The following is a 19,001-nucleotide window of genomic DNA, read 5'->3' on the forward strand; positions in this document are numbered from 1 at the left end:
CATCGCCCGACCCCAAACAAACCTGCGCGCCAATCAGCTTTACCTGTCCGCAATACCGACCGATCGGTCTTCAACTGGCATCTTAGCCAGCCTCTACCACATATGTGTTAATAAAATAATATCACTTTTGTACATATTCCCCTCAACTGTTAACTTTACATTCGTAACTCGATCGCGTTTTTTTCTGTCCCTGTATAGGGCAAGGGCTGGATAAATAAAATCATGCTTTCCATATTCTACTACCCTTATAAATACAGAATTTATTTTATCTCTCACGGTCTCTTTTTATGTCTCACTAACAATGATTAGGTGATAGCAATAACATTTTCCATATTTTTGTGATTCTTGAATGCTCTACTTTAGAAAAAACTTTCTTTTTTCAGCCAGTACTTTATTTGCAAGAGATTCTACTGATATTTCTGTGCCTACTTGTCATGGCAACTGGAGGCTTGCAAGATGTACCAATGGTGATAACAGTTTCTCCTCATATTTCTGTGGCTGCTTGTCATAGGAACTGCAAGCACAAAAGGTGAAGCAGAAATTAAAATACATGTAGTCTCTGATTCCAGCACACAGTTTGGTTTGGAGCTTTTTCGTAAATGTGAAGCAGACAGAAAAGATGAAAAATCTCTTTCTGGCAATCTCTTTCTGGCACCATTTATTATCAGCACAGCACTGGCAATGACACAGCTGGGTGCAGGTGGGGCCACTGCTGCCAGCCGACGATTCTTGAGAGGTTTGGACTGACGGGTGACTTGAGCAAATAAAGCCGTTTTTACGAACCCTCGCTACTATGCCACTTTCGCTCGGTCCCGGTAGGTGCATAGTAGCGAGATTTGACTGTATTTGTGTTTATGTTACTGGTCTTCATGTGAGATATGACATTATTTAAGGAAAAAATAATTCATTTAATAGTTTATTTATCACTACGAGGAAATTTTCTTTTCTGACCTTATAGAGTATTCTCTGCTTATGAGTAAACTAGAAGTATACAAACTAAATACCAGAAACGCAAAACTCGATCTCTCTAGTAGGTAATTGAATTCAGAGAATCAATGTAAACAGCCAAATGCCTGACCCTCTATAAGTAGGTTTAAGCGTTTTGCGAGGCTTTTTCTTATGACATCTTCAGTTCTTTATCTATATTAATGATCTTCCTAACCCACATATCCAACCCTGGGAAATGTTTGCAGACGACACCGCAATACACGCACATCACTGCCTGAGCCACTTGCATCCTTTCTACAGGTAAGTGCAAATAATCTTCAGACCTGGACAGAATTAAATCAAATGCCACTCATCCTCCTGAAAACAGCTCGATCATGGTCTCCGAACATCTCTGCCACAAACAAAAATCATTTGCAAGAAATCTTACCATCTGTCTAGACCAGTGGTTCTTAACCTTGTTTGAGGTACCGAACCCACGAGTTTCATATGCACATTCACTGAACCCTTCTTTAGTGTCATCACGAATTGCGGGTGTGTCTTGACCTCTGTGGCAGAGGCTCCGCCGAACCCCTGAGACCGACTCACCGAATCCCTAGGGGTCGATAGAACCCCGGTTAAGAACCACTGTCTAGAATCAAACATTTCTTAGATCCTCATACCAGTATGGTAGTATGGGACATCGGATGGAAGATGGCACGCACACACGCACACACACGCACACAGGGAAGGTACAGGCTGGCGATGGGAGACAACCCCGTGACCGAAGGAAAGCAGGAGGGGGTCGACTAGCGACAGGATGAAGGTGCGCAGGTGTGATTGGGGGAAGAGCACTGCACTAAACCTGTTACAACAGAAAGCTCTTATCATAGTTCCTATTTAGTCAATCCACTGCATGCCTAACGACAACGACAGTGAAGTGACGGGTGTACAGGAAGGAGGGAGAGATGAGGAGGTTGCTACGCAACGTACGTACGTGGTTACCCCATCCACGTCAGAACGCCATGCCCCTCGAGCGTCAACAAGGCTCACCCCAGATAGCATGGAAACCGTTTTTAAAACGTTTACATGCTATCTGGGACGTCAACAACCAACGTGGATGAGGAGCGAGGACTTCGTTCTTCGCCAGCAGCAAACACTAGACGATTACAGCTTGAAGTGTGATAACATGAAAATGCTACTGAGCAAGCTATCCTCAGAAAAACTGTGGTGACCATGCTCATTGAGGCTGTTATGAACACAACATGACCATAGCAACAAAATATGTTTATAACATCCCCATGACCGAAGGAGTCGACTGGCGACAGGATGAAGGTGCGCGGGTGTGATTGGAGGAAGAGCACTGCACTAAACCGGTTACACCAGGAAGCTCTTATCATAGCCCCTATTTAGTCAACCCTTGACTACGCCTTCACGCTTTGGGTTTCCTTTTCCTCCGGGATTTCTCTTGCAAGTGTCTAAAGGAGATAAACTACCCACACCACAACATAGATCATTCGCTGAGGCCTCGTAGTCACCAATTGGTAAGCTTATTTAGCACTAGGACATGCTTACATATTTAAAGTAAAAAAAAAACATGAGATACTGTTTGAATCCAGGAGCCCCTGTAAATATGTATTAATAACTACCAGTTTTGTACATATTTCCCTCAACTCTCTGTTAATGTCATACCTTATTTTATATTAGTAACTTAGCTGTTTATTCCCCTGTACAGACTAAGCGCTAGATAAATAAAAGCATGCTATGCATATTCTACTACCCTTATAAATACAGAATTTTATTGTCACTGTCACTTTGTTTATCTCACTAACAATGATCAGGTGATAACAGTCACATTTTCCAAATTTTCAATGATTCTTGACTACTTTACTTAATAAAAAAATTCTTCTTTCTTTTTTTTTTCAGCCAGTACTTTATTTGCAAGAGATTCTCCTCATATTTCTGTGCCTACTTGTCATGGCAAGTGGAGGCTTAAAAGATGCACCAGAGGTGATAACAGTCTCTGATGCTAATACACAGTTTGGTTTGGAGCTTTTTCGTAAATGTGGAGCAGACAGAAAAGATGAAAATCTCTTTCTGGCACCATTTAGTATCAGCACAGCACTGGCAATGACACAGCTGGGTGCAGGTGGGGCTACTGCTGCAGAGATTGCAAAGGCCTTAAAATGGCCTTCACAAGAGAGGCCTTTGAAGGGTTTTGGCACCTATTTGTCACTTATGTCATCAGCTGCTGAGGTGCCTAAGGGAAATAGCTATGTGCTATTAGGGGCACAACGTATTTTTGTCAGCCAGTCTATGACACTGAAGCAGAAGTTTAATTCAGATGCCCAGAAGTACTTTGGCGCAGATGCCAAGACAGCAGACTTCCAATCAAATGCTGAGAAAGAACGTGAGAGCATCAACACATGGGTATCAGAGAAGACCCAGGGCAAAATCAAGGATTTGCTGGCTGCTGGCTCACTCGACTCACTCACAGCCATGGTGCTAGTTCAGGCCACGTACTTCAAAGGATTCTGGCTGGACAAGTTTGACCCTAGGAGGACAGTGAAAAGTTACTTCAAAGGCACCAAAGGTAAAGTGGAAGTGGACATGATGAGTCAAGAAACAAAGTTTCCGTATGCTCGCTGCAAACGGCTGTCATGTTCTGCTGTTGAACTTCCATATGCCAGAGGAGATGGGTCTGATCACTATGACCTCAGCATGCTCATTCTGTTGCCTGATGAGGATGATGGCTTGGCAGCTCTGGAGGCAAGCTTGACAGCAAGTGATCTGGCAAAACTAAGGAGCTCAATGACAGCAAGAGACGAAGTAAGGCGCCATCTTTCCCCTCCCTTCAACAATAGTTGGGAAGTGTAAGAAAAAATAAAATAAACACAAAATTAGTGCCTACTGTGGACTTTCTGCAAATTTTATAATAAAATCTCCCACAGCCAAACCTGACATAAACATAAGTCATGGTTTTAAAATGCTGACAGTAGTAGTGAGATAAAAGCAAGTTTGTTTTTTTTAATGTTATCCTTGATAACAGCCAAACTAAATTATTTTAAGCTGAAGTAGTGTTTGCTTATCATTAATATAGTAATGATAATGCATATTTTGTAAAGCACTAGTTTCCATCCTTTAGATGCTTATTATACATTAGTCAAAAAATCAGATAAGCAACCAAAAGGGACATAATGGAAAAGGGAGAAAGGGGTATACAATGAAACAGAAGAAGAGAGCATGGTACTATCAAGTGGGTTGAGATTTGAGCTGATCAATCACCAACTGTCCGAACACAGTTCTCTGCAGTATAGAAAGATCACAAAGCAGAAGTTTTATTGAAAGTTTAAAGTTCATTATAGATCAATATCATGGTTATAAATTGATTTGAACTGTTCTACGAGTGAAAAGTTTTTCACGGAAATACAGCATATAGATAAACCTTTTGCAATTTTTTTTTACATTTAAATTTTTAAACACATAAATGTCATAAAGATAAGATTACCTAATGACAGTCATGAACACTGTCAATAAAGCTGGTTCAGTTCCAGGAATAAACAAATGGGATTTTTAGTATTGACCTGTTTTTGTTGCTCAGCCTGATGGATAGATTTCCTTAATTGCCTTTGCTTGTTTCATGCAGTCTAAGAAAATATGTATTTGTATGCATGTGTATTTGCATGTATGCACATCTATTGGTGCTGATGTGGTTTACCATATGTTTTTGAACATTCAGGTAAACTTGCAGTTGCCACGCTTTTCCATGGAAAGCAGTCTGAATTTGAAGGAGGTGTTGATCAGTCTGGGTATGGTGAATGCCTTTTCTAAGAAGAATGCTGACTTCACAGGCTTGATGGAGCAGCTAAGTGAAGACCTGTACCTTTCAGAAGTCTATCATAAGGTACAGAACCTTTGACAATACTTATTATATTATGTGTGGTTTGTGCCTTTAAGATGCTGCGCTCTTTTATTTCATTCTTTATGCTTACATGCTTTACAGTGATATTTCTTTATTTAACTTTGAAAACATTGTTTCCATTATCCTATGGTATTATAGTTAGCCCTTTTTGAAACTGCACATTCTTCTTTTTATTCGTACTTTATTAATTGGTTGGCTTACTTCACATGTACACCCCGTTAATGTTGTTATCCCACTTTCTGCCTGTATGACATTATTCATCACCACTAGATTCGTTGAAAGCAAAATCATCACAGAGTCAAACTGCACATTTTTTTTCTAATACTGTATTACTTATTTGGCTTACTTCACCTGTACGCTGTACAGCTAGTTAATGTTGTTATCCCACTTTCTACTTGTGTGACATCATTCATCACTGCTAGATACATTGTAAGCAGATTCATCACATATTTTTAGGGAACCCTAAACGTCTAACTCCTGTTTTCACTTCATTGATATTTCCAGATGTGCTGTGCTGTGTGATATACACAGTGACATTTTTTCTAAGCTGATGTGAAAATAACTTTTGTGTTGGATATGAGGAAATCTCTACAGGGCTCCCTCCAGCCTTTCTCTGTAAGGCAGATTTTTCAGGGTGGTCCCTTGCTCTGAGATCTTCTCACTGGGAAAATCTTACAGTTTAGACAGATGCAGTGAACACTCAGATTAGGTGAATGCAGCATCTTTAATTCTTTAAGAACTTATGACCAGTGCCAGCAACACAATATTTGACATATTTGTATATCAGATTTAGTTTCCATCTCTCTCTCTCTCTTGTACACACAGACATACACAATGCAACCATTTATGATGTAAAAGAAAGAAAAAATAGGTTATACTGACTTAGCTCTTTTTATACAGATTTTATTAACAAATCTTGCATGTAAATCTGTAACTCATGATGAGAAGATTTTGGGACAATGAGTATAAGTTACTGTATTTTAGACATGGCATGTGGAAGTCAAATCGCAGACCTCGTCTTCCAGTGTCTTTACTCCCCATTTCTACTGAACACATATACTGGGTAGGCTAGTTCTCCAGATGCAGACTCAAAAAGACCTCAAACCAAAGCCCTTCTCCTCCATAACTAAGTGCTCTCACCATGTACTGTAGATCCTCTAAAGTAAAGGGAAGATAAAATTGTGTGACTTCTTTCTCTATTTTCTGTGTGGGTGGATGGGCTATACATCCTCTAAGCTCAAAATGCGCAATGTCATTTGCACTAAATGAAATGTTTAAACCAGGAAATGCATTGTAATGTCAGATCGTATGCATGAAGTAAATGTATGCATGAGGGAACATTCTGTTCATTTTCAGGCTTTTGTGGAAGTAAATGAAGAAGGAACAGAAGCCGCTGCAGCAATGGAATTTTATGTGGTACAGAGCATTAAGCAACGTATTCCTTTTGTGGTTGATCATCCATTTCTCTTCTTTATCATCGACCGAAGAGCTGACATTGTTCTGTTCATGGGCCGCCTAGTTAATCCTGCTCATTCTAAAAGGGCTGGGAATCTGTAACGTTTTAGGAGGAGTGTGTTAAATGTGTATGCGAGCGCGTGTAAACATCTGCATGTAAACCACGCTCGACGCACTCTTCGCCTTTTTCAGCAAAAAGGTCCGGTCAACAATTAACGCATTTAATGTTTAGGAGACTAAATAGTGACGAAATGTAAATGAAACAAAGAAAATAGCACTACCCGCTCACCGCCCAACTCTCTCCTATGGTTGTCTGACGGGCTGGCGAGATGACCGACTGGACCAGCAGATTAAATCCAAACGGGTTACTTCACAAAGTTCGTAAATCTAAGGTGGTTAATGCCACATCACTTGTATCGGTGAAGCTGATATATTCCTATAGAATCAATACCTACACCACACCATAGAATACGAGGTGATTTCTGGGTTACACCTTATACGGTTAAACGTTGCAAATCAACGCCGATGATCGTTAACGAATCTATAATCCTTCAGAAGTAATCCATGGTGGCCAATGCCCATATCACTTGTATGGGTGAAGTCGATACACCCCTATCGAATCCATACACCTCAGAATACAAGCGATGACCTCTCACAGATGGACGTTGTAGATAACGTTGAAGGCCGTTAACGCAATGTTAACCCTCTTCAGAGCTCTTGTCTCACTGCTTACTCATTCTCGTCTGTCCCGAGAAACGTTAGATCCACTAACTTAACTCCTCTTTTCCTACTCCTGACCAATCAGGCCCTTAGCGACCAGGTAACTAGGACGACCTCTTGACAGACTTTCTTGGAGACTGTGCCGACCAATCATCAGTACAATGTTGTGGAGTCGACATGGCTTCTGCCTCCATTGACTACCGTCGTCCTAGTTACCAGGCTTACTTACGTCAACTTCATACATGACGTAAAAGACCCCTCGCGACTGCCCTCCCCTGACATCAAAGGGAATTAAAACAAATAGGAATCTAACTAGATTCGCCTGAGAATCGTTACAGAATCAGGAACTGTAAATGTGTGAATATAAACGTTGAATTTCGTGTTTAAACAGAAAAATTATCACATCTTTATTCAATTCTTGTCATTGTGAAAGATAACTCCATGTTGTTAATGTGATTTTTATTTCTTATGTTTGTTTTCCAGTGGAGTGTGATTATACTGCATTACATGTATCCTAATCCTTTGTATATGTATCGCGATGATCCAAGCTGATAAGATGGGTATTGCATAATTTGTATCTTTACTGACAGACATGACCAGTCTTTAAGTCACTTAAAGGGTCAACATGAATTCCATACTTTAACCTGCAATCTAGAGCTTGGCAAAAGGGTTTTTTGGTGGCCACACTCTCATACAACTTTGAAAACTGTGAGGGCATTCTGAGGAGCTGACAAAACGTATCTGGACTTTGACACAATCTAACACGTAGATCTTCAGGCTCAAAGAAGCAAATAGGAATTGGAAACTAACTCAGTAACATTTTATATATGTGTAGCACTCTAGAAGTGTACTGAGTATGTAATTGTTGTTGTAAGGTCAGCGTCGAGTGACGCTGACCTATTTCCCACGCTGGCTGCGTCCGTAGGTAGCCAACCTTGAACTGTCCACCCGCGACCACTGCCCTTTCCCACGCTGGTTGAGCTCAGGGTAGCCGACCTTGAACTGCCCACCCCCCGGCCACTGGTCTATTGTTACACCCGCCTGAGAACTTGGGTGGAAACAATGACCAGACAGGGCGAGGGGGGGGGCAGGGGATGGAGGGATCGACATTCTAGAATGTTCCGAGGGTAGGGAAATAAGTAGCGGGGCAGACAGTGGTTGGCATGCTGTTTGAGATTGGAGAGAGAGAGAGGAGGCAGGCCAGCAACCGAGAAAAGAGTTGAATAAAGAAACTTCAACGTGAGAAACCCATCTTGTGTTTTCCTGTTCAACGTAGCCCAACCCTACGTAGCCATTGACGTATTGGTTACATATCTTTATGCAGAAATAATCAGTTCATAATGACATGACTATCACCTTTTGTCCCTTATGACATTGTGTCATGTCATACCCATGCTTCTCTGCTCAGTCATGCTTGCATCACGACGCCTGTCCTTTCACTCAACACCAAACTAAACAAATTTCCCATCACAAGCCCTGTCTATTTTAATCCAGCAAAAGTACTCCGGTTTTCTTTCTCACACTCCCCACATATACTCACACCCATAGCGAGTTTCCTGATTACAATACAAGGGACGAAGGCACCCGCTTTTATTACTCCGTTACCTTCTCTCTTCTCACATCAAAGTACAACCATCACCATCTAGTCTGAGTTCTATCAGGTAGCACATTAACAGAATACAATATCGTTCGTATCTTGCAGTTCTTTAGGTGATTAAGGGGAGGAACTGGTAGGACTGACTGCCTCAAGGTTTAATATGCCACCCTACTCCATTCGGGTGCCTTACCGAGGAGTGTTCAGGCTTTCACTGAAATGTCGATCCTCGCAGGTCTGCTGAACAAGCTTTGGTGACAGGTAGTCGCTGTCACCGTGACATCCTTGGAAAACATATTCCAAAGGAGAGGAACATCGGTCATTAATTTTTTTTCTTTCTTCACATCTAGGAAGGAACACCCACGCATTTTACTTGCAGATGTTGAGTTTCAGGTCTGTATAGTATACAATTTCCAGGTTTAAGGTAGACGGGCCTTGGGTGGAAGCATAGTCTTCGGCATCATATTGTCGCTGGATGCTCTTGGAGTTGGAAGCCGCTGGACACCGAGGATTTATCGCGCATGAAGGTGGATTTATGTGCCACTAGTGGGCAATCGGAATTGACAGTGAAGAGGTAGGTATGTTGCTGATGGTGGCCACTCTGTGAACTGAGAGAATGGGGGCCCGCCTCTGGCGCTGCAGCCTCTAAGCGAGAGGTCAAAGGTGATTTGTTTCATAGTTACTTAACCAAGCAAACTTCTACATCGGGAGGAGGATGAAAAAGATGAGGTTACCATGAGAAAGATCATTTAAGTTTAAAGTAGAGACGGTGTCCGTGCGGTGCGATGGGTGGATGGGCGGGTAGGAGATATAGGAGACATAGGGAGGAAAGTGCCTACGGGAATAGCGGGGATGGGAGTTTGATTTTGACAGCCTTAACCAAAGAAGGTGTCATCTAAAGCCACCTCGGAATCGTTCTTATCGTATTCAAGGAAGCTGTCACATATGCTGCTGTATATAGCTTTTTGGTGGTTGCTATACATTTGTTTTTCGACTAATCACATGCTTATATTTGGATGTCTTTTTTAAGGAGCTTCGTGTAAAGTATATTTGTTTCACGATGAAGAAGGGAGGATGAAAAGTTTATAGATGTGTTATGACACAATGTTAACTTAGTTTGTCTAGGTTTTTATTAAACTGCTCCTTTTCTTGACACCCACAGTCCAGTCACAGGCAGATTATGTTGGCCCTGTTTAGGTTTAGAGGCCAGTGACTGTGGTGACAGCAACTTCCACCCATGAGCCGGAAAGCATTAATTGTTGCTGCCCACCTGACAAGAGGGGAAGGGTGAGAGTGCAATCTGGAAGACTCGATGGGATGAGATCTCATGGGAACTAAACTGTCGGGGTTTAGAGGTGAAGACCGACAGCTTTATAAGCTGTTTAGAGGAGTCAGCAATCAAGTTGCCGAATGTTTGACACTTAATTTTCCTCTTCCTTTTTCTCGAGTCCTTGGAGCAAAGAAAGTTTGGACGGTTTGACTTTAGAGTTTAACATCTTTTCACACCACACTCTCCTACCTGTCGCACACTGTATTCTATTCTCGGAAAGCTGAGATATGCAGCATTTTGTTTGTTAGGTAAATACAGTATTTTAAATTTATGTTTCTATGATGTTCTCTTTATTGGCAAATAGCATTTGACAAAGCAGGAACAGCGATCAGTGTCGATGAGAGTGACTAGCAAGCGTCTCAAATTGACTCACAATGAAGTTTAATTGTGAGAAAAGCTCATAAATATAACATTACAGTCAGAAGGTAAAATGACTATATTGCCTTTATTATATTACAATTCAGCCAAAATATGCTATACATATATATTTCTATGTCATTGTCACAAAACCCTCTTCTTTTGATCTACTTAAATGTCTTTCCAACATTTCACAAGAGCAATCCATTTCAACGGTATTGTTTACTTTTTGTGAGTGGTAAAGCCCACAAAGCACCACTGCTGGTATTGTCTGACATATATTACTTGAGCGGACAGTATTGTGTTTGTGTAATGCCTGACACTGTTCCTTGTACACAGCTAATAGCTACCTTTATCACACCTGCAATAAGCTTTTACATTGTACAGTATATACTGCTAATAGCCACCTTTATCACACTTGAAGTAGACTGGTTACATTGTACGGCAGTAAGTTGTTGGAAATGAAACATTATACTGTCTTTAGGCTCTAGTCATTTTTCTAATTTGTTTTGACATCACTGCTGACCTAACAGTTGTGATTCTGGGGATTTTTTGTTATGAATCAGGTGCTACAAGATTGATCCTTTAATGTGATTTTTCCTTATTTAGTAACCGCTTACGTTTAAACAACTCTCTGGTCAAGTAGTGATGTAGATCCTTGTGCACTTGTCCTAAATGTTTGGAGTCTATATTATGTTACTGAATGAAATGTAGATATTGACAATCAAATTGTAAACATATTATATATCGGGCAAATACTTGACCATGACAATGACAAGCGGCCCGGAATATCCTCTGACCTAGGTCCGGGATCTTTGGTGGATTCTAAGGTCGGGTTAGTGCGGGTGTATAGTAGATGGGGAAAAAAAACCACAACGAGAGGTAGATTAGATAACGCACCCGATGAACGAGAGCCAGAATTATACGAGACAATTCGCCTGGGGAACATCAAAGAAGAACGAACTCACACTAGGGCCACAGTGCTAAAAGCGGATCAGTCTGGCTACAGTGATATAAAACCAACAGAATTTCCGTGTCGCAGACTCAAGTTCAACTTCCGCTGGGGCTTGGTGTTGAAAGCTGCAGCAAGGTGGGATAAGACACTCGCGAGTGCAAAATGACTGCCAAGCTGCAGCCTGCATATAAGTAAGATGGAAAATGGCACGCACATACACGCACACAGGGAAGGTACAGGCTGGCGATGGGGGTAATCACTGGCCGGGTGACAACCCATGACCGAAGGAGGAAGAGCACTGCACTAAACCGGTTACACCAGGAAGCTCTCATCATAGCCCCTATTTAGTCAACCCTTGACCCACACCACAACATACGATCAGTCACTGAGGCCTCGTAGTCACCAGCTGGTAAGCTTAATTAGCACTAGGACATGCTTACATATTTAAAGTAAAAAAAACAACAACATGAGATACTGATTGATTCCAGGATCCTTGTAAATATGTATTAATAACTACCAGTTTTTACATATTTCCATCAACTCTCTGTTAATGTCATACCTTACTTTATATTAGTAACTTAGCTTTTTCTTCCCCTGTACAGACTAAGGACTGGATAAATAAAATCATGCTTTGCATATTCTACTACCCTTATAAATACAGAATTTTATTGTCACTGTCACTTTGTTTATCTCACTAACAATGATCAGGTGATAACAGTCACATTTTCCAAATTTTCGGTGATTCTTGACTACTTTACTTAATAAAAAATTCTTCTTTCGTTTTTTTTTCAGCCAGTACTTTATTTGCAGGAGATTCTCCTCATATTTCTGTGCCTACTTGTCATGGCAACTGGAGGCTTAAAAGATGTACCAGAGGTGAGAGCAGTCTCTGATGCCAATACACAGTTTGGTTTGGAGCTTTTTCGTAAATGTGGGGCAGACAGAAAAGATGAAAATCTCTTTCTGGCACCATTTAGTATCAGCACAGCACTGGCAATGACACAGCTGGGTGCAGGTGGGGCCACTGCTGCAGAGATGGCAAAGGCCTTAAAATGGCCTTCACAAGAGAGGCCCCTGAAGGGTTTTGGCAGCTATTTGTCACTTATGTCATCAGATGTGAAGGCACATCAGCGAAATAGCTATGTGCTATTTGGGGCACAACGTATTTTTGTCAGACAGCCTCTGACACTGAAGCAGCAGTTTAATTCAGATGCCCAGCAGTACTTTGGCGTAGATGCCAAGACAGCAGACTTCCAATCAAATGCTGAGACAGAACGTGAGAACATCAACACATGGGTATCAGAGAAGACCCAGGGTAAAATCAAGGATTTGCTGCCTGCTGGCTCACTCGACTCACTCACAGCTATGGTGTTAGTTCAGGCCACGTACTTCAAAGGATTTTGGCTGGACAAGTTTGACCCTAGGAGGACAGTGAAAAGTTACTTCAAAGGAACTAAAGGTAAAGTGGAAGTGGACATGATGAGACAACAAGCAAAATTTCCTTATGCTCGATTTGAACGGCTGTCATGTTCTGCTGTTGAACTACCATATACCAGAGGAGATGGGTCTGATCGCTATGACCTCAGCATGCTCATTCTGTTGCCTGATGAAGATCATGGTTTGGCAGCTCTGGAGGCAAGCTTGACAGCAAGTGATCTGGCTAAGCTAAGGAGATCAATGACAAGAAGCAAAGTAAGGCGCCATCTTTCCCCTCCCTTCAACAGTGGTTGGCAAGTGTAAGAAAAAATTAAATAAACAGAAAATTAAGGCCTACTCTGGACTTTCTGAAAATTTTATGATAAAATCTCCCACAGCCAAACCTGACATAATCTTAAGTCATTATACTAACAACTGACAGTAGTATTGAGATAAAAGGAGCTTTTGTTTAAAAATACTAAATTATTCTAAGCTGAAGTAGTGTTTGTTTATCACTAATATAATAGTGAGAATGCATATTTTATAAAGCACAAGTTTTCATCATGAACATCCTTATTATACATAAGCCAAAAAATCATATAAGGAAGCAAAAGGGACAATAGGAAAGAGAGTAAGGGGTATACAATGAAACAGAAGAAGAGAGTATAGTACTATTAAGTGAGTTGAGAGTTGAGCTGATCAATCACCAACTGTCCGAACACAGTTCTTTGCAGTATAGAAAGATCTCATAGCAGAAGTTTTATTGAAAGTTCAAAGTACATTATAGATCAATATCATGGTTATAAATTAAACTGTTCTGTAGAATGAAAAGTTTCACGAAATGCAGCATATAGATAAACCTTTTTTTTTTAATTTTATTTTTACATTTAAACACTTAATGTCATAAAGATTAGATTACCTAATGACAGTCATGGATGCTGTCAAAAAAAGCTGGTTCAGTTCCAGGAATAAACAAATGGGATTTTTAGTATTGACCTTTTTTTGTTGCTCAGCCTGATGGATAGATTTCCTTACTGCCTTTGCTTGTTTCATGCAGTCTAAGAAAATATGTATTTGTATGCATGTGTATTTGCATGTATGCACATCTATTGGTGCTGATGTGGTTTACCATATGTTTTTTGAACATTTAGGTAAACTTGCAGTTGCCACGTTTTTCCATTGAAAGCAGTTTGAAATTGAAGGAGGTGTTGATCAGTCTGGGTATGGTGAATGCATTTTCTGAGAAGAATGCTGACTTCACATGCTTGGTGGAGCAGCTAAGTGAAGACCTGTACCTTTCAGAAGTTAATCATAAGGTAGAGAACCTTTGACAATACTTATTATATATAGTATGTGTGTGTGTGCCTTTAAGATGCTGCACTCTTTTATTTCATCCTTTATGCTTACATGCTTTACAGTGGTAATTTATTTAACTTTGAAATCATTGTTTCCACTATCCTATGGTATTATAGTTAGCCCTTTTTGAAACTGCACATTCTTCTTTTTAATTGCACTATATTAATTGGTTGGCTTACTTCACATGTACACCCAGTTGATGTTGTTATCCCACTTTCTGCTTTTATGACATTATTCATCACCACTACATTCATTGAAAGCAAAATCATCACAGAGTCAAACTGCACACTTTTTGAATACTGTATTAATTATTTGGCTTACTTTACCTGTACAACTAGGTAATGTTGTTGTCCCACTTTCTCCTTGTTTTACATCTTTCATCACCGCTAGATACATGAAAGCAGATTCATATTTTCCTGATATTTTGGATGGAGTAATATGATGGTGGAGGAGGCACAATTTTCTGAACATCTCCATCTCTACTGCTTTGGCAAGGACGGCATTCTAAAGTGGAATAAATTATCTATAAAGCTGCATACTGTCAAATTTTCTTCTGTCATAGTGTTGCAATGAAATCTTTATCATTCGCCCTTTCGCATCGATTGCTAAGGTGTGGTGTTGCCAGCATTCTGGAGATTAATTCATTTGAAGGGTTTCTGATGCAGTGACATCCTTTTCTTTAATAGATTTCAAAAGTTTGTCCAATGTATCTTTATTAATATTTGTTTTCTGCTTGAAATGTGATGGATCATAAGAATACCTTTGCAAGGTTTTCGATTCTTTTAAGTCCTGTGTTTCATATGTAGGCCTTAGTGGAGATCACTGAAGAAGGGTCAGAAGCTACTGCAACAACAGGCATTGGTGTTAACCGAATAAGAAAGTCTGCTGATCCTCATTTTGTGGCCCCTTGATGTTCCTCATTATTGACATCAGAGCCAACATTGTTTTGTTTATGGGGCAGTTAGTAAACCACCCATCTTCTGTGAAATGAAGTAAACAGGAACTGTAAAGTCTCAGATAAAAGAGGATTGTCTTGTCCACTAGGCTTTTGTCTAAAAAAATACCTTTAGGCTTATGTTCATCTGATTTTATATGATGATTTTAGATTCAGTCTGCTATTTCTGGTGTGAACATTTCAAGTTTTTCTACTTTATATTTGAAAATAAAAGTCTCTACCTGAGGTCTGTGATTCACACAGTACTATTTCATTCACTAGCATGTTCACTAATTTATTTATTCGATTCTTTTGTCAGTTTACCATGCTGAATTTTGACAGTCTTGCTGTTTAGTTATCCCTTTTTTCTAAGTTGATGTGAAAATAACTTTTGTATTGGATATGAGGAAATCACTACAGGGTTCCCTCCAGCCTTTCTCTGTAAGGCAGATTTTTCAGGGTGGTCCCTTGCTCTGAGATCCTCTCACTGGGAAAATCTTAGAAGCTGAGACAGATGCAGTGAACACTCAGATTAGGTATAAGTGACTGTATTTTAGACATGGCATGTGGAAGTCAGATCGCAGACCTCGTCTTCCAGTGCCTTTACTCCACATTTCTACTGAACACATGTACTGGGTAGGCTAGTTCTCCAGGTGCAGACTCAAGAAGACCTCAAACCAAAGCCCTTCTTCTCCATAACTAAGTGCTCTCACCATGTACTGTATATCCTCTAAAGAAAAAGGAAGACAAAATTGACTTCTTTCTCTATTTTCTGTGTGGGTGGGTGGGCAATACATCCTCTAAGCTCAAAATGCGCAATGTCATTTGCACTAAAGGAAAGGTTTAAACCAGAAAATGCATTGTAATGCCAGATCATATGCGTGAAGTAAATGTATGCATGAGGGAACATTCTGTTCATTTTCAGGCTTTTGTGGAAGTAAATGAAGAAGGAACAGAAGCCGCTGCAGCAACATTAGCTCCTGAAGTGCGGTGCTACGTGCCTATTATCCCTTTTGTGGTTGATCATCCATTTCTCTTCTTTATCATCGACCGAAGAGCTGACATTGTTCTGTTCATGGGCCGCCTAGTTAATCCTGCTCATTCTAAAAGGGCTGGGAATCAGGAACTGTGAATGTGTGAATAAAAACATTCATTTTCATGCTTAAACAGAAAAATTATCACATCTTTATTCAATTCTTATCATTGTGAAAGATAACTCCATGTTGTTAATGTGATTTTTATTTCTTATGTTTATTTTCCAGTGGAGTGTGATTATACTGCATTACATGTATCCTAATCCTTTGTATATGTATCGCGATGGTCCAAGCTGATAAGATGGGTATTGCATAATTTGTATCTTTACTTACAGACATGACCAGTCTTTAAGTGACTTAACGGGTCAACATGAATTCCATACTTCTACCTGCAATCTAGAGCTTGGCAAAGGGGTTTTTTTGGTGGCCACACTCTCATACAACTTTCAAAACTGTGAGGGCATTCTTAGGAGCTGACAAAAAGCTGACAGTATCAAAAAGCTGAAAGTATTTTTGGTACAATCAAACAGATCTTCAGGTTCAAAGAAGCAAATAGGAGTTGGAAACTAACTCATTAACATATTTTATATTTATATGCAGGAATAACCAGTTCATAATGACATGACTATCACCTTTTGTCCCTTATGACATTGTGTCATGTCATACCCATGCTTCTCTGCTCAGTCATGCTTGCATCACGACGCCTGTCCTTTCACTCAACACCAAACTAAACAAATTTGCCACCACAGGCCCTGTGTATTTTAATCCAACAAAAGTACTCCGGTTTTCTTTCTCACACTCCCCAAATATACTCACACCCATAGCGAGTTTCCTAATTACAATACAAGGGACGGAGGCTTCTGCTTTTATTACTCCGTTACCTTCTCTCTTCTCACATCAAAGTACAACCATCACCATCTAGTCTGAGTTCTGTCAGGTAGCACATTAACAGAATACAATATCGTTCGTATCTTGCAGTTCTTTAGGTGATTAAGGTGAAGAACTGGTCGGACTGACTGCCTCAAGGTTTAATATGCCACCCTACTCCATTCAGGTGCCTTACCGAGGAGTGTTCAGGCTTTCACTGAAATGTCGATCCTCGCAGGTCTGCTGAACAAGCTTTGGTGACAGGTAGTCGCTGTCACCGTGACATCCTTGGAAAACATATTCCAAAGGAGAGGAACATTGGTCATTATTTTTTTTCTTTCTTCACAGCTAGGAAGGAACACTCAAGCATTTTACTTGCAGATGTTGAGTTTCAGGTCTGTATAGTATACAATTTCCAGGTCTAAGGTAGACGGGCCTTGGGCGGAAGCATAGTCTGCGGCATCATATTGTCGCTGGATGCTCTTGGAGTTGGAAGCCGCTGGACACCGAGGATTTATCGCGCATGAAGGTGTAGAAGAATCTTCGTGCATTGACATTGCTGGATTTTTGTGCCACTAGGAGGCAATCGGAATTGACAGTGAAGAGGTAGGTATGTTGCTGATGTGTGACCACTCTGTGAACTGAGAAGATGGGGCCCCGACCCTGGCGCTGCAGACTCTAAGCGAGAGGTCAAAGGTGCTTTATTTCATATTTACTTAACGACACAGTGAAACTTTCTCTTCCTGTTTCTCCATCACCAAACGAACAACTACATAAGGAGGAGGATGAATCGAGGAGGTTACCATGAGAAAGATCATTTAAGCTTAAAGTAGAGACGGTGTCCGTGCGGTGCAGTGGGTGGATGGGCGGGTAGGAGATATAGGAGACATAGGGAGGAAAGTGCCTTCGGGAAGTGGGGGGATGGGAGTTTGACTCTGACAGCCTTAACCAAAGAAGGTGTCATCTAAAGCCACCTCGGAATCGTTCTTATCGTGCGCTAGTTGTATTTAAGGAAGCTGTCACTTATGCCGCTGTATATACTTTTGTGATTGCTGCTGCATTTGTTTTTGGAATAATCACATGCTTATATTTGAATGTCTTTTTTAAGGAGCTTTGTGTAAAGTATATTTGTTTCACGATGAAGAAGGGAGGATGAAAAGTTTATAGATGTGTTATGACACAATTGTTAGCTTAGTTTGTCTAGGTTTTTATTAAACTGCTCCTTTTCTTGACACCCACAGTCCAGTCACAGGCAGATTATGTTGGCCCTGTTTAGGTTTAGAGCCCAGTGACTGTGATGACAGCAACTTCCAACCATGGGCCGGAAAGCATTAATTGTTGCTGGCCACCTGACAAGAGGGGAAGTGTGTGTGTGTGTGGGGGGAATGATAGTTCAATCTGGAAGACTCTACGGGATGAGATTTCATGGGAACTAAACTGTCGGGGTTTAGAGGTGAAGACCGACAGCTTTATAAGCTGTTTAGAGGAGTCAGCAGGCAAGTCGCCGAGTGTTTGACACACACTTAATTTTCCTCTTCCTTTTTCTCCAGTCCTTGGAGCAAAGAAAGTTTGGACGGTTTGACCTAAGAGTTTAACATCTTTTCACACCACACTCTCCTACCTGTCGCACACTGTATTCTATATTCGGAAAGCCGAGATATGCTGCATTTTTTTTGTTTTGTATGTACAGTACTTTTTAAATTTATGTTTCAATGATGATCTTTTTATTGGCAAATAGCATTTGACATAGCTGGAACATCAGTATCGATGAGAGTTACTAGCAACCGTCTCAAATTGACTCACAATGAAGTTTAATTGTGAGAAAAGCTCATAAATATAGCATTACAGTCAGCAGGTAAAATGATCATATTGCCTTTATTATATTACAATTCAGCCAAAATATGCTATACATATATATTTTTATGTCATTGTCACAAAACCCTCTCCTTTTATATATATATTGGGCAAATAATTTACTATTACAGTGACAAGCGGTCCAGAGAGTTCTCTGACCCAGGTCCGTGCTGGCTTTTGGCGGTCCTTGTCTGGATGTGGGGGTTTTCTTCGGGTACTCAAGTTTCCTCCTCCCTCCCCCACCCTGCAATAGTGCGAAATCACCTCAAGGTGGAAGCACTTT

General features: G+C 40.6%; 1 protein-coding gene across 1 annotated transcript; it reads left to right on the top strand.

Moving 5' to 3' along the window:
* The first annotated feature begins 1,693 nt into the window (after positions 1-1,693).
* On the top strand, positions 1,694-16,199 carry LOC112555711. Its single transcript, XM_025224211.1, has 6 exons — positions 1,694-2,468; positions 2,851-3,753; positions 4,664-4,828; positions 12,050-12,949; positions 13,825-13,989; positions 15,889-16,199. The coding sequence occupies exons 2-6, from the start codon at positions 2,902-2,904 to the stop codon at positions 16,093-16,095; spliced, it is 2,289 nt and encodes a 762-aa protein (XP_025079996.1). The 5' UTR covers positions 1,694-2,468; positions 2,851-2,901; the 3' UTR covers positions 16,096-16,199.
* The last annotated feature ends 2,802 nt before the right edge of the window (positions 16,200-19,001 follow it).

The sequence above is a fragment of the Pomacea canaliculata genome, linkage group LG14, assembly GCF_003073045.1.
Source record: "Pomacea canaliculata isolate SZHN2017 linkage group LG14, ASM307304v1, whole genome shotgun sequence".
Lineage (NCBI taxonomy): Eukaryota > Metazoa > Mollusca > Gastropoda > Architaenioglossa > Ampullariidae > Pomacea > Pomacea canaliculata.